Below are 14,042 nucleotides of genomic sequence, written 5' to 3'. Positions count from 1 at the left end.
TAATCCCGCCAACCGTCCATCTCCGTCCACCACTCCATCCAGGGGATTGACTGCCATTAAGAGATGGCTTTTTGGTGTGTGTGTGTGTGTGTGTGTGTGTGTGTGTGTGTGTTTCATAATACACACACAGACACACACACACACACACACACACACACAAACACAACCACACACACAGACACACACACAAACACAACCACACACACAGTGGAGGGGGGAGGATGAAGTGTAAAAACACAACCACACACACTGAGAACTGCATCAGTGATTGCCGTTGCAGGCTGATGTGGGACGAGCAGGATGGACACATCAGGCACCAATATTTGGACCGGGACTTTCAACCCACATGGATGCAACGGTCTGGAAAGATCTACAGGTATATGTGGCTTCCTTTCTCTGCATGTTCTCCCATTTCTTTCTCTTTCTGTTTGCTCAGGTTAAAGGCCCTGGACACCCACACATGTGCTTTCTTCCCAGGACTGTCTGGGTGTCTTTGGACCGATTGATTGCATAGGCGTAATTTACAGAAAAGGCATAAATTGTTGCAGGAAATGAAGTGAAAATTTCAATTTTGCTCAAAGGTGGAGATCTCAACCCCCCCCCAAAAATGTTGAACCCAAAGTTACGTCCTTGATTGATAGACATCTCCCTGAGTCTCCTGTAAGCTCTGTTGCGCCTGTTAGTGCAGGACAAATGACAGCTTTCTCATTCTTATTGGTAGAAAAGATGTGTGATCTAATAACATCTATGCTTCAACCATAGCAAAAGTCTAATCAGCCAGAATAACTTTAAAAAAAAACAACCTGTGTGGCTGTTCAGAGACTTTAACATTTCTGTGGTGGTGATGGCGCAGTGGATATGACACGTCTTTGGCGTAGGAGACCTGGGTTCGATTCCCACTGTGATACATCAACCAATGTGTCCCCGAGCAAGACACTTAACCCCTGGTTGCTCCAGAGGCGTGTGACCTCTGATATATAGCAATTGTAAGTCGCTTTGGATAAAAAGCGTCAGCTAAATGACATGTTTTGTGATATTGTGTAAATTAGCTTTTTACGGAGACAATATCAAATTGTAACTTTCCATGTTGTCACCAGTTAAAGTTAAGGAGTCAAACGGAGCTAAAACGGCATCCTTGAAATCACTTACACACTGGCTTCGGGACACATTTATATAATTCATAACCGTTCATCATTAAGTGCTGCTGTGCTGCTTTTGTGCCGTTTCAGACCGCCGTTAATCCTGGCATGTCCCAGATGAGAGACTACAGTAATGACTGTCATCACTTTCACTGGTCAGTTTCAATCCCTTCACTCCTCTTCTGCTTCTTTTTTCCCTCCTCCTCAGCTGCCTGAGTGCTCTCACCGTTTACACTGGCTTGGTGAAAGAAACCACACACTGTTAAACCTTGTTTAATAATAATAATAATAATAAGAATCATTAATAATGTCTTAGCACAGGAAACATAAACATTTCCTTCAGTGAAGCATCCAGAAAATGTGCGTCCATCAAAGGCATTTCATCTTCGGTGGCTGAATCTCACTCCCCCTAAATCGCATCCGCGTTTCCTTCCCTTGCTTCCCTTCCCTGTCCCCACCGAGGAAGCACGGGAGAGACGCGGGGAAATCATGTGAGGAGAAAGGAAACGAGGAATTGTGTTTTTAGAGGGATGTAATCTATATATCGACAGATCGGGTTAAAAGGAAAGCAGGGCCGAACTCGAGCTAACGTGAGCTGGGTGGAGGGTGAAATCCCAGACACAGACAATACCTATTGTCGTGGGGCTAATCTCTGACGTAAGCTGTTCTGTCCTAATCGCATCGCCATTTCACCAGCAGCTGGCAAAGAGACAGTTTAGCCCCGAACCTGCCGCTCAACGTGACTCAAATATCAAATCAAATTTCCTGACGCTGAAATGTTTCTGTTGAGCGAATGAAGCGAAGAAAGGTTTGTGTTGTGACTTGAACATGAGGCTCCTACAGTTACTTTATCTCTTAATTCTGTGGCAGTAAAACCAGTAGATACAAATCTGGACTGAGGAGGTTCAAGCTTTAGAGCGTAACTTACATTCAAGCCATTGCCAATATGACTATGTACGGAAGATTGTGGCGTCCGGTGACTTTCCCGCTTAGAAGCTCGAGTGAAGATAATGACTTCTTCTGAAGAGTCCATCATGTAGTTTTAATCCTCCGTGTCCTCCTTGGCTACTAGGGGTGGGGGAAAAAATCGATACAGCATAGTATCACAATATTTTCCGTGGCAATACTGTATCGATACACAGACGCCAAGAATCGATCTTTTATTATATATCTGTTGGTCAGTTTGTCTGCTTGACAATCCCATTTTGCAGCAATAAATTAAAGTGAGATGAACAATCAGAGAAATGTATCTTTTTAGATAAAACAGATGTTGACAACGTTTCCTTTTGGAGACATCATTTGAAGTTGGAAAAAAGGTCATAAATTGCAATATATCATTGAATATTGCAATATGTTTAAAATTGCAATAATATCATATCGTGACATAAGTATCGTGATGATATCGTATCGTGAGGCCTCTGGTGATTCCCACCCCTATTGGCTACTAGCAACTGCGTGGAGGGGGGGGGGGGGGGGGAGCACTGCCCCCCCTGGCGGCTGAAGCGGGTAATTGCATTGTTTCATGGCATGACCAGATACTTTATAAATATTTTAAATATCACAAAACAACTGAATTGTGGTAGGTAATACATCTGATTTCATATAGCCTAGGCCTACTGCTTTAGTAAAAAAAATATTTTTTCAGGGCTCTGGCTCTCACCTGAGACTATTGTTGACGCATATGCAGGACGCAAAAAATGAAAATGAATGTTGCACTAGTCTGGACATCTTACCATGCCAACGTTGCAATAAAGGTTGCCTAAATGCCATGTAGCCTATATAAATTTGCTGTCAGCTTACTAATTGATTGCGCGTTTTGTGTAGATTTGGACTTTTATACGTTTATTCCACTTTGTTTAAACGGCGTGGATCTACTGATCGCTGTGGATTACTTTTTTCCGTGTCATTGGATTACGGCAAAATACGGATCTTATTTCTTAACGTGTCTTAACGGGTTATGGTGTGTCTGCGCTTGGTTTCTGCATTTGGAGAGATATCTCAACAGACTGGAGGTCCAACACTGATTGTTCACTGTTACATTTTAGTTGAATTTAAGCGTCTGTCTATTGTGTTCCAAGACAGCCGTGTCGCGATTGGATTTCATAAGGGCGAATTGTTAAATTGTTAGAATGTAATTTAAAATCTGCTTTAAAAATAAACATATATGTTTATTTAGCATGTTTGTTTTATCCATAGTATGTGCTCGTGCTGTGTTCCCCAAGTGGTAGGCCAGGTCTCAGCTTCTACAATGAGTTTTTTTTTTTTTTTTGCCCCCCCTGGCTCGCATGTCAAACTCCGCCTATGTTCCAGGGTAGCCTTTAGTAGCTGTTCTAGAGGTTATGATCGTGTGACACAATCCTGAGTGAAACGTTTTTTCGCAGCAGACATTTTGACTCGTCAAACACAGGTGTCACAACTAACGTAATTTTACTTTTTTATTTTTTATTTTATTAGGACAATGCACATTAATCAACATTTCTGGAAATGCGCCACTGTTAGCCATATTGCTAATTTTCAACTGTAGTCCTAGTTACCAGGGGCGGAGCCAGACGATATAAACATTCGGGGCTTAGCCCAAACCTAGGGGGGTCCGGGGGCATGCTCCCCCGATGGAGATTTTTTTCCCAATTACGTCAGCTAAATGCACTATTTTTCAGGCTGTTTGAGATAATAGAATGCCTAAAATTCTATACACTATCTGGGAAAATGATGATAGTTACTCAGTAAAAAAAGAAAGAAAATCACCCAGTAGAGCCTCCAACCTATTTTGTATTTAATTGTTCTCCAGCTGTAGTGAATCCAAAACACCAACAATGTTAAGGATGACTCATTTTCACCCCTGGCAACTAAAAAGAGGCAACCATTATCTGACTATTTTTAAGTTAGCCTACATAGGTAAAATTGGAATTTGGTGTAAACATCATTACTAATCTTAAGAGTTCAGTTCTGTTTAGTTTGTGCTTAGCTGATAAATTTGCTACATCAGAATCCATACACAAGTATTAATAATGTAATATAATAAAACAATAAAAATCTGTTTTAAAACAAGAACAATTTATTAATTCATGCATTTCAATTTATACAAAAATTATCCTTAACAGGTAAAATAGAAACTTAGAAAGAAAGCAATACAGGTGAGGATGAAGGCCAGGTGAGGATGAAGGCCAGGTGAGGAGGGTAGTGATGGTGTCGAGAGGAAGAAGAGCGGCAGCACTTCTGATAATCCTGCAAGAAATGATAAGCACAAATCAATCAGCCCAGGAGGAGGAAATAAACTTTCTCATGTCTTTCTGATATTCTTTATCACTATATTTCTCAATTAGTCTCTCTTCTTATCCCACTAATGTGCCGAGATTAGCTGTAAAATATGCCCTGAGACAACTTAGCATTTGATACAAGCTGTGTGTTTCGGTTTTACGAGTGCCCCCCCCCCCTGTGTACATGACAAATCATCAGACAAATTTCTCTAAATAACAACTATATATATAATGTTAACTCGCTAGCTAGCTGTCTATTTAAGACAAATATAAGTAGCTTATTTTATTTTGTCCTCGTCGCTTTGGGGTCAACTTTTGTGATCCAGACTCAGGTCCCTGATGTGAAAGCCCCCTTTACTGCTTTATATTCCATTATATTTTGGATATATTTTGAATGTCATCTGTGTTTTCCTTCTCGTAGGATAAATAAAGGTATTCTCAGAAGGTCACCCCAGGGTGCACTCAAACTGCAGGGAGCCTCTCGTTCAGAGCGTGGGCTGCAGATTGTAGCACAGCACAAGTAATTAGTACTTCACATGTCAGGTGGAGTTTCCAGTCTGCCCTGGGCTTTGTGTTAAAAACAGCGGCCTGCAGGTGTAACCTCTGTCTTCTACCAGAGGGACACAGAGCCTGAGATGTCTGTTTAACCACGTTTAATTACTACAGGTGCATGCTTAGTGTCCCAACTAGCTTCTTATTCAACACACACACTGGCCAGACACATCCACTTCATCTTAACATTAGTTTTTTAAATCTGAATGACAGGGTGCGTGGGTAGCTTACCCCTTAGAGCGAGCGCCCATATGCAGAGGCTCAGTCCTCAATGCAGCAGCTCAGGGTTCGAGTCCGACCTGCGGCCATGCTGCGTGTCTTCCCCTCTCTCTCCCCCCTTTCCTGTCTGCAGCTGTCCTGTCTATTAAAGGCTAAAATGCCCACAAACCTACCTAAACCCAACCTCACCTGTTAGTTTTAAAGTTAGCATTAGAGATGCTGGTAGGTTGGATTAGTTCTCTTTTGCCCAGAGCCCGGCTAGCTATTTCCACCATGCTTCCAGTCTTTACACAATATTGAAAGCACTCACGCTTGAAAATCTTTTCTTTCTCTTTCTCTGGCTCTCGTAGTAAAGTATTTGTGACTGACTGCAGTGTAGTTTCTCCCTCTGTCCCCCTCCAGTCTCGGTGCTGTGCCTGCTGCCTCCGGCGGTGCTGGCCCGGTGGTCGTGTGTCCGGGCGTGTCCGCCACCCTGCTCTTGCACCCAGGAGAAGAGCTGCACGGTGCTGTGCGACCGCTCCAGCATCTCGGAGCTGCCCAAAGAGTTCCCCTGCGAGGCGTCCACCATCAACCTGGACAAGAACAAAATCAAGTTCCTGTCGGAGCGGGCCTTCGGCACGCTGCCCTCCCTCAAGACGCTCTCTCTGGACCACAACAACATCTCCTTCATCACCCCCGGGGCCTTCAAGGTCTGCTCAGGTTTTGTGCTGATGCTCGACTGCACTTTTCTTAAAGAGAAGCAGGAATAATGAATAGTATGTTTTAGCAATCTGTACTGAATGAGTCAGGGTATCATTGGATAATCAGCTTTTCATTTGTAATCAGAAAATGAAAAACAAGTATATTTGTATTTTGTTAAACTTGTCACTTTTTTGTTTGCCTGTGGCCCGAATTTCCTCAGAAATTCATCTGAATGTGTTTTATCCTGCAACACCTCTTTTGCAGAGGATGCATTTTTGTTTTATAGATGTGTAATGCAAAGTACTGTTTAATGTGTTCTCTTGACCGTAGCTTTGGCTGAAATCGAGTTAAACTGGCTCACTCGCTATAACTTATAAATTAAGAAATGCGATAGACCGATATATTGGGCCGATATTTGCGTTTTTACGTGTATCGGCATCGGCCGATGCGGGGATGCTGCGTTCGCCGATAGTATTTTCCCGGCATTATTTACAGACAGGCGTCCACAGGCAGCTCTGCATTGCTGGAGACGCTGCAGTTCACGTGCAGACCATGCACTGCCCCTCCACCACTAGCAGAGTGGTGGTGCTGGAAGCCTGGCAGGCTTTCAGCACCATGGCTGTCTTAAATTACAAATCAAGCACTTTATTTCAATGGCTACTTTTCAGGTTTATTGTTTTCTTAAATGATTTAAATGTGTCGACAAAGGACATTTTGTGATGACCTGATTATATCTGTCTTATAATATGTCAGCAAGCAGTGCATCATCAAGGCTGTGTTGTAGATGTTGATGAAAGCCTTTCACCCTTGCACAGTTAACCATATGCAGTGTACCCATCCATATGATGCACATTGCACACATAATTTGGGTGATATGAATGTAAGATGATTGCAGAAGTGACACTGATCTGTGTTGTTGTTTATTATTTTTAAAGAAATGGCAGAGCAGATTCCGAAAACAAATCCAGTGTGGCAGGGTTTACATTTTTATGATGTAAATTGATGGAGCAAAAGCAGCATCGGCTCCAAATATCGGCTCAAGAAAATCGGCAGCCCGTATCGGTCATCGGCTGAGGCTGATGAAAAAAAAAAGGCGCAAAAAAATACATATCGGTGGATCCCTTATAAAATGGCAGTTGTCTTTTTTGATGAGGGCCTGGCCAGTCACAGACTGATGGCAGAGCCCAATAGTTTCTGCGATAACAGAATCATGGAAGGAATCGGGCAATTGAGAATTTAATAAAGCTATAAGACAGATTCAATCGGGCCCTACTAAAAGCTGAATATGTCTACATCTAAGGTTCCAACCGAGCCGCCGCACTAAAAGTGTAGTTAAAAAAAACGTCTTAACCCTCGTGTTGTCTTCCCGTCGACCATGAACTTGTTGTCCATCCAGGTCAAAAGTGAATTTCAATTTTTTGGTGCTTTTTCCACCGTTTTTGGCTCTTTTTTTATGCTTTTGAGACTTTTTAAAACGTTTTTGTCACTTTTTTCAACGTTTTATTTTTAAATTCATGGTCAATAAACCTAATGTATATGACATTATACCAAATTTTTGAGTTAAAAAAGCAGAAATTATGAATAATTTTGACTAAGAGGATGTTGAGTGGATCACAGACTGGTTAATGTCAAAGTTTAGTCACGATACTGTTTTTAAAACCATTTATACATGTTTATAAAATTGAATAAAACACACAAAATACAATAAAAGTAACCATTAATTTTACGTGCAAAGATCGTTGTATAGGTTCCATACAACGTACATCCATGCATCCATGTTATTTTGGGGCATTTTGGTTCAAAGAAACCCATATTTCTGAAACACAAGGGTTAAAAATACATTAATAATTCCCAGTGGCTTTAGGCTTGGTGGGCCACCAACCGCAATACACTGGAGGAAACCCTGTATCTAGGGCTACGTTCAGACTGCAGGCAAAAGTGGCCCAAATCTGAGGGTTATTTTGGGGTCAAGTGACCAGCTCAGACTAGTGTGAACACTCAAATCTTGCCCAGATCTGATTTTTTCAAATCAGATTTAGACCACTTCCATATGTGGTCCTGAATTATACCCAGGTCTGATTATTTTCAATGCAGCCGCAGTGTGAACAACCAAGGCAGATTTGATGCGACTTTTACTTCAATCTACATCGACATTTGTCACAATTCTGCGCCGGCGGGAGTTAGCCCTAGACACAGACGGTAAAATTACAGACTTGACTAGGCCTACAATATGGAGAACAGTGCTGGAGCAAGTCTCCTGCAAAAGGCCAGAATAGCCAATTTGGCTCTCTTTCTCTTCATTCTTCTCCTCCTCAGCACCTGCTCATTAATGTGACGGCTGCCATTACACAAACATTTTGAAATAACTAACTTTAGTGCAACAGCGTGCTGCGTCTGATGTCATTGTTATTGTTCTTTTGCGCATGCGGGTCAGTTCAAAACCACAAACAGTTCACACTGGAATCTGATATAGGCCACATTTTAAAAGGTAATGTGAACAGCCAAACAAAAAATCGGATCTGAGCAAAAAATCTGAATTAAGCATTAAGACTTGCGGTGTGAACGTTGCCTAGATCAGCATATTTAACACACAACTGACCCTCTGTCCTGCAGGGCCTTCCCAACCTGGTGGAGCTGAGAATGGCGCACAACGACTACATCAGTTACCTTCACACACGGGCGTTCACGGGGCTGAAGAAGCTGGTGCGCCTGGACCTGTCAGACTGCAGCCTCTTCAACATCCCAGACCGCATCTTCCTGGAGCAAACCGCGCTGAAGGAGCTGCTCTGCTTCCAGAACAACTTTAGGAGGATCCCCGGGGCGTTCAGAGGCATGGAGAACCTGACACACCTCTACCTGGAGAAGAACCGGATCGAGGCGGTGGCCTACAACTCCCTGCTGGGCCTGGGCAGTCTCAAGTAGGTCGCAGGCTGGAAGTAGCTCATGTAAACGCTAGTGCCTTAAGGTCTGGCTACACCACAGATGCATTCTGGGATAGGAGAAAATCCGCTCTGGGTTGTTTGCATTTCTTTAAACCAATCACAATGGTCTTGGGAGGCGCTAAGATCCGGACGCAGGGGCGGCTCTGCAAAATAGTCTCAGGAAGGAACTTGTTTTGGTGGAACATTTGCACCCCGCAAAAGAAAACTCCACATACAATATTAAATGAAGTTAACTGTTGACACAACACAGTAATGTGAGCTATTTAAATTAGCTGATACATGGTTAAACCTCATTAGCTCTTACCAGTGTATCTCTGTGTGTACTTGGTCCACAGCAATCCCACCAATCGGTCCCAAAACGTCCCAGTTAGAGAGGAAATGCTGTTAACATTTTATTTGTAAATCTTTACAATCATTCCCAGAAAGAACCAAGCAGGCCTGCCTTGTTGCAACATCCAAAATTTTCTTCAAAACTTGACATTTTCAGCGTGTAGCTCGCTAGCTCCAACGTTGTTTCCAGTAGCCATCACGCCAGATGTCGGGCTTTTATCCTGGAAATGTCCTTCCGTTAACCAGACCGAACTAAAATAGAATACAAATCTTAAACAATATAGTGCAGCAACTACAACCTAAACACAACCAAACAATGTATACTATGAGGCCAAAAGTTCTAATTAAAGTCAATCTAAATTCTACAGCAATTAATGATAGTTTCCCGAAGCAAACGGAGTTTGAAAACGGCAACACACAGAGTGTAAGGTGAGGGATGTCAGGCAGTTATCCTCATGTTCTTCCGTTGATCCAGACTAACCAATGGGTTCTGTCTCTTAAACATCTCTGTCTTCTTCTCATTCCAGGTACCTGAACCTCCAGGAAAACCGCATCAACGTGATCCATGACCAGTCCTTCCAGGACCTCTTGCGCCTGGAGAACTTCTACCTCAACGACAACTTGCTGTGTGATCTGCCGCGGCACGCCTTCAAGGGCCTCGTCCGCCTCAAGATGCTCAACCTTGGGGGGAACCTGTTGACCAACGTGTCTAGGACCTGGTTCGGTGACCTGGTGGAGCTGGAGGTCCTGTACCTGGACAGGAACCAGCTGGTCAACATCGAGGAAGGCACATTTGAGAACCTGACCAGCCTGATCACGCTCCACCTGAACAGCAACAACCTCACCACCCTTCCCTTCCCCGTCTTCCAGCCCGTCTACTTCCTGGGCCGCCTCTACCTCTTCCGAAACCCCTGGGAGTGTGACTGCTCCCTGGAGTGGCTGAAGGAGTGGATGGAAAGCTACAAGCTGGTGCGGGACATCCCGTGCGCCTCGCCTTCCTCCGTGGCGGGGCTGGATCTCAGCGAGGTGGTTTTCGCCAAGGTGAACGGCACGTGCGTGGACCCCGGAGAGCTGAACCTGACCACGGTGTCGTCGGAGATAGCCTCCACCACGGAAAACCGCTTCAACAGCCTCATCTCCAAGCTGCTGCAGCAGGAGCTCCGAGAGGAGATGGGGAATGGGACGGAGAGCCTCCGCAACGGGACCCTGCCCGAGGACGGGGAGGTATCTGCGGGGGTCGGAGGGCGGCGGGCCCAGGCACGCCGATCGCTCTTCTGCTTCACCGTAGCGTGGCTCATCTTCGGTTTGATTGGCCGGTCCGATATTAATCACAGCCTTTCTTGCACATGAGGACTTTGGCTTCCTGAGGCACAGATACAACAAGGAGTAGCTTTTTTTTAAATTGCTGATGAGATAAACGATGTTTTCAGCACACAGGAATGCTGTTCCTGTTCATGTGCGGTTGCTGGTGCGAGTTTTCGCTGCCAAAACGTCGGATTCGTGGGATTCTTTTTTTCCGTTGAAACGCAAGCAATTCTTCACATGGAAAGACTGGCGGTGACATGGCAGCATTTATTTCCACGCGAGTTGTTTCTCTTCGATAATCTAGGACATTTATAGATGACACATCCTATGCATATCGTTCATCGTAGATTATATATAAACAGCTCTGCCAAAGCTGTACGCTTGCAGGATTGACTTCTACGGTGTGGATTTCAAACTGTGGATTACTGTGACGACGTGATGAAAATGTACATGTAAACCTCCACCTTTTGTTGCATAATGCTCAATTTTAATTAAACATTACGTAATATTCGTAGCATTACATAGTCTGTTACGAGTGTTTTCTCTTTTTTTTTTTGTATTTTCATTGACATCTATGTGTAATGTTAAAGGAGATAAGAGCTCCTGTAGTTATCTCCTAAACAGATGTCCAGATTGTCCTCTCTGCTCTAAATGTGAGTTCTGCAGCTTTTCAATAAATGCATTAATCTTCTTATTGCATGCAGGCTCAGTGTGGTTGCCGCTTGTGTTCGCTACAGCGTAATGGAGGGACTTTCTCGTTCCTCCGATGCCCCTCATGGACATGACCTCTCTTTATACGGAGGGTGTGATTGCCATATGGCAGGTTGTGGATGGGGGAGGGGAAAGTGTCAACGCATGTCAGTTCCCTTTGGGATGATAAAAGTAGGGCTGCAACTAACGATTACGTTCATTGTCGATTATTAATGCCGATTATTTTCTTGATTAATCGATTAGTAGTTTGGTCTATAAAATGTCAGAAAATGTTAGAAAAAATGTGGATCAGTGTTTCCCAAAAGCCCAAAATGACGTCCTCAAATATCTTGTTTAGTCCACAACTCAAAGATATTCAGTTTACTGTCCCAGAGGAGAGAAGAAACTAGAAAATATTCACATTTTACAAGCTGGAACCAGATCATTTTTTACATTTTATTCATAAAAAAATACTCAAACTCGATTCATGGATTATAAAAATAGTTGCTGATGAATAGTCAACAACTAATCGATTCATCTTTGCAGCTAATGAAAAGCTTTTAGGTATATTACATTGCAAACAAATGAAGTGTTCTTAAAGTGCAACATATTCTGCTTACTGCAAACTTTATATATATATATATATATATATATATATCTGTGTAGCTGAAAACGTTAAGCTACTGCTTTCTTTTCACCCTGATGAATGTAAAGTAGTTTGGTTTAGACAGACAGTGATCTGGTTTAGTGGTGTTGTTATACAAAAACGCTCTGTCAGGATACATATTTCTAAATAAAATAAAGAAATTGTTGTTGAACTTTTGACGTGCCTGCTCTGTGACTCGACCTGTTTCTAACGGTGAACCCCCGGTAATGTGCACACTGGCCTGTTGGCTCTTTAATGTGGGATTAGCATGGACTACTGGGCCGGCTGGATGCGGCGTCTCTCTCATCCCTCTCTCATCTACCATTGCTCTAATGCATCTGTTTTTTATTCAACCCTATGAAAACCAAGACATTTTTGAGCATTTTTGTTGCTCCTGTCACATTTTTGCTCACTGTGAGCTCATTTTGCACTCTTTCACTTCTTCAATCTGCAAGTCTGGCATCTAAAATTAAAAGGCACAACAATGGTCAGAAGTAGGAATAGCTCCTGAATGTATTTTGAGCAGTATAACAGTTATAATGGCATGAAACATAAAAAAGGGAAAACGTAACTTAAAGGAACACGCCGACTTATTGGGACTTTGTCTTATTCCCCGTATTTAGGGGTCCGGAACGATTGGCAATAATAAAATAACGATTTGGACCTTTGAGTAATAGGTTTGAGAACCCATAGTATGTCGGGAAAAAGTCATAAAAAAATCATAGTATAGCATGTTGAAAAAAACTAGAGATGGTCCGATACCATTTTTTGCTTCCCGATACCGATTCTGATACCTGAACTTGAGTATCGGCCGATACCGAGTACTGATCAGATACCAGTGTGTTATATATTTTATTATGTTTTAACAACTGTATACTACTATCTCTGTATGATGATATGATGTATAACAGCTGTATACTACTATCTCTGTATGGATGATATGATGTATAACAGCTGTATACTACTATCTCTGTATGATGATATGATGTATAACAGCTGTATACTACTATCTCTGTATAGATGATATGATGTATAACAGCTGTATACTACTATCTCTGTATAGATGATATGATGTATAACAGCTGTATACTACTATCTCTGTATGATGATATGATGTATAACAGCTGTATACTACTATCTCTGTATGATGATATGATGTATAACAGCTGTATACTACTATCTCTGTATGATATGATGTATAACAGCTGTATACTACTATCTCTGTATAGATGATATGATGTATAACAGCTGTATACTACTATCTCTGTATAGATGATATGATGTATAACAGCTGTATACTACTATCTCTGTATAGATGATATGATGTATAACAGCTGTATACTACTATCTCTGTATGATGATATGATGTATAACAGCTGTATACTACTATCTCTGTATAGATGATATGATGTATAACAGCTGTATACTACTATCTCTGTATGGATGATATGATGTATAACAGCTGTATACTACTATCTCTGTATGGATGTGATATTATTTCTATCTTTGTTGTCGGTCTGGTTCAGGTTAAACTCTTTGTGAAACATGAACTTTCTTTTATTCTCCAGTTTGACAGTCAGTTATAACGGAAAAAGAACATAAATAAACTACTTTAACGTAGATTTTCTTTAGGGCTTTATCACGTGGTATCAGATCGGTGCATTAACTCCAGTACTTCCTGATGCCGAGATTACTATCATTAGTGCAGCACATTACCTTGGTGAGCTATTCCTGACTTTTCAATTGAGTTGTTTGTTCTAACATTTCTTGTTCACACCTGGGAGCCTGGGTAGCTCACCTGGTAGAGTGTGCGCCCATATATCAGTCCTTCCAGAAAAATGCAGAGTTTTTTGTGACTGTTGCGGGCAAAAATCCTTGATTATGCGGCACGTTTTCTTAAAAAATGCAATGGAATATGCGGGATATTTATGCAATTTTATGCGATTAAATTGCGGGAACTTGCAAAAACTGCGGTTTTATCATGGCTTCATGGCGGGGTTTTGCAGCTTTTTGATGACGTTCACGTCGCGTAATTACGTCACTTCATAATGTTCCCATGGCAACAGGGGAAAATGGCTGCTCTTGTGTGACGTAAACGCAACATTTTTCAACTTTCTGCTAAGATATATGTGACATTTTTGCAATAAAAATGCGGGGATTATGAAATCATGCAAGCCCCGCATATTTTGCGCGGAAATCGGCAATTTATGCGGCAAAAGTGCGGCGTATTTGAAAAAAATGCGGCCCCCGCATAAATATGCGAACTTGAATTATGCGATCG

The 14,042-nt window shown here is 42.3% G+C and overlaps 1 protein-coding gene across 2 annotated transcripts; it reads left to right on the top strand.

The window, feature by feature from the left end:
• Positions 1–199: 199 nt before the first annotated feature.
• Positions 200–10,610, top strand: nyx (nyctalopin). Of its 2 annotated transcripts, none has more exons than XM_036004691.1 (5): positions 200–376; positions 1,230–1,294; positions 5,570–5,856; positions 8,462–8,766; positions 9,648–10,610. In XM_036004691.1, exons 2-5 carry the CDS (start codon positions 1,273–1,275, stop codon positions 10,468–10,470), a joined length of 1,437 nt encoding a protein of 478 aa, XP_035860584.1. In that variant the 5' UTR covers positions 200–376; positions 1,230–1,272; the 3' UTR covers positions 10,471–10,610. The 2 variants fall into 2 exon arrangements, with proteins under 2 accessions (XP_035860584.1, XP_031156767.1); XM_031300907.2 differs by having other exon boundaries at positions 235–381; positions 1,226–1,294.
• The last annotated feature ends 3,432 nt before the right edge of the window (positions 10,611–14,042 follow it).

The sequence above is a fragment of the Sander lucioperca genome, chromosome 8 (assembly GCF_008315115.2).
Source record: "Sander lucioperca isolate FBNREF2018 chromosome 8, SLUC_FBN_1.2, whole genome shotgun sequence".
NCBI classification, from domain to species: Eukaryota; Metazoa; Chordata; class Actinopteri; order Perciformes; family Percidae; genus Sander; species Sander lucioperca.
The sequence above is the reverse complement of the archived record's forward strand: the minus strand, read 5'-3'. Positions and strand labels throughout refer to the sequence as shown.

Coding starts and splice junctions, on each gene's coding strand:
- nyx (XM_036004691.1), top strand. CDS start 1,273: ATGACTGTCATCACTTTCACTG. Junction 1,295..5,569: donor GACTGTCATCACTTTCACTG/GTCAGTTTCAAT, acceptor GTCCCCCTCCAG/TCTCGGTGCTGTGCCTGCTG. Junction 5,857..8,461: donor TCACCCCCGGGGCCTTCAAG/GTCTGCTCAGGT, acceptor TCTGTCCTGCAG/GGCCTTCCCAACCTGGTGGA.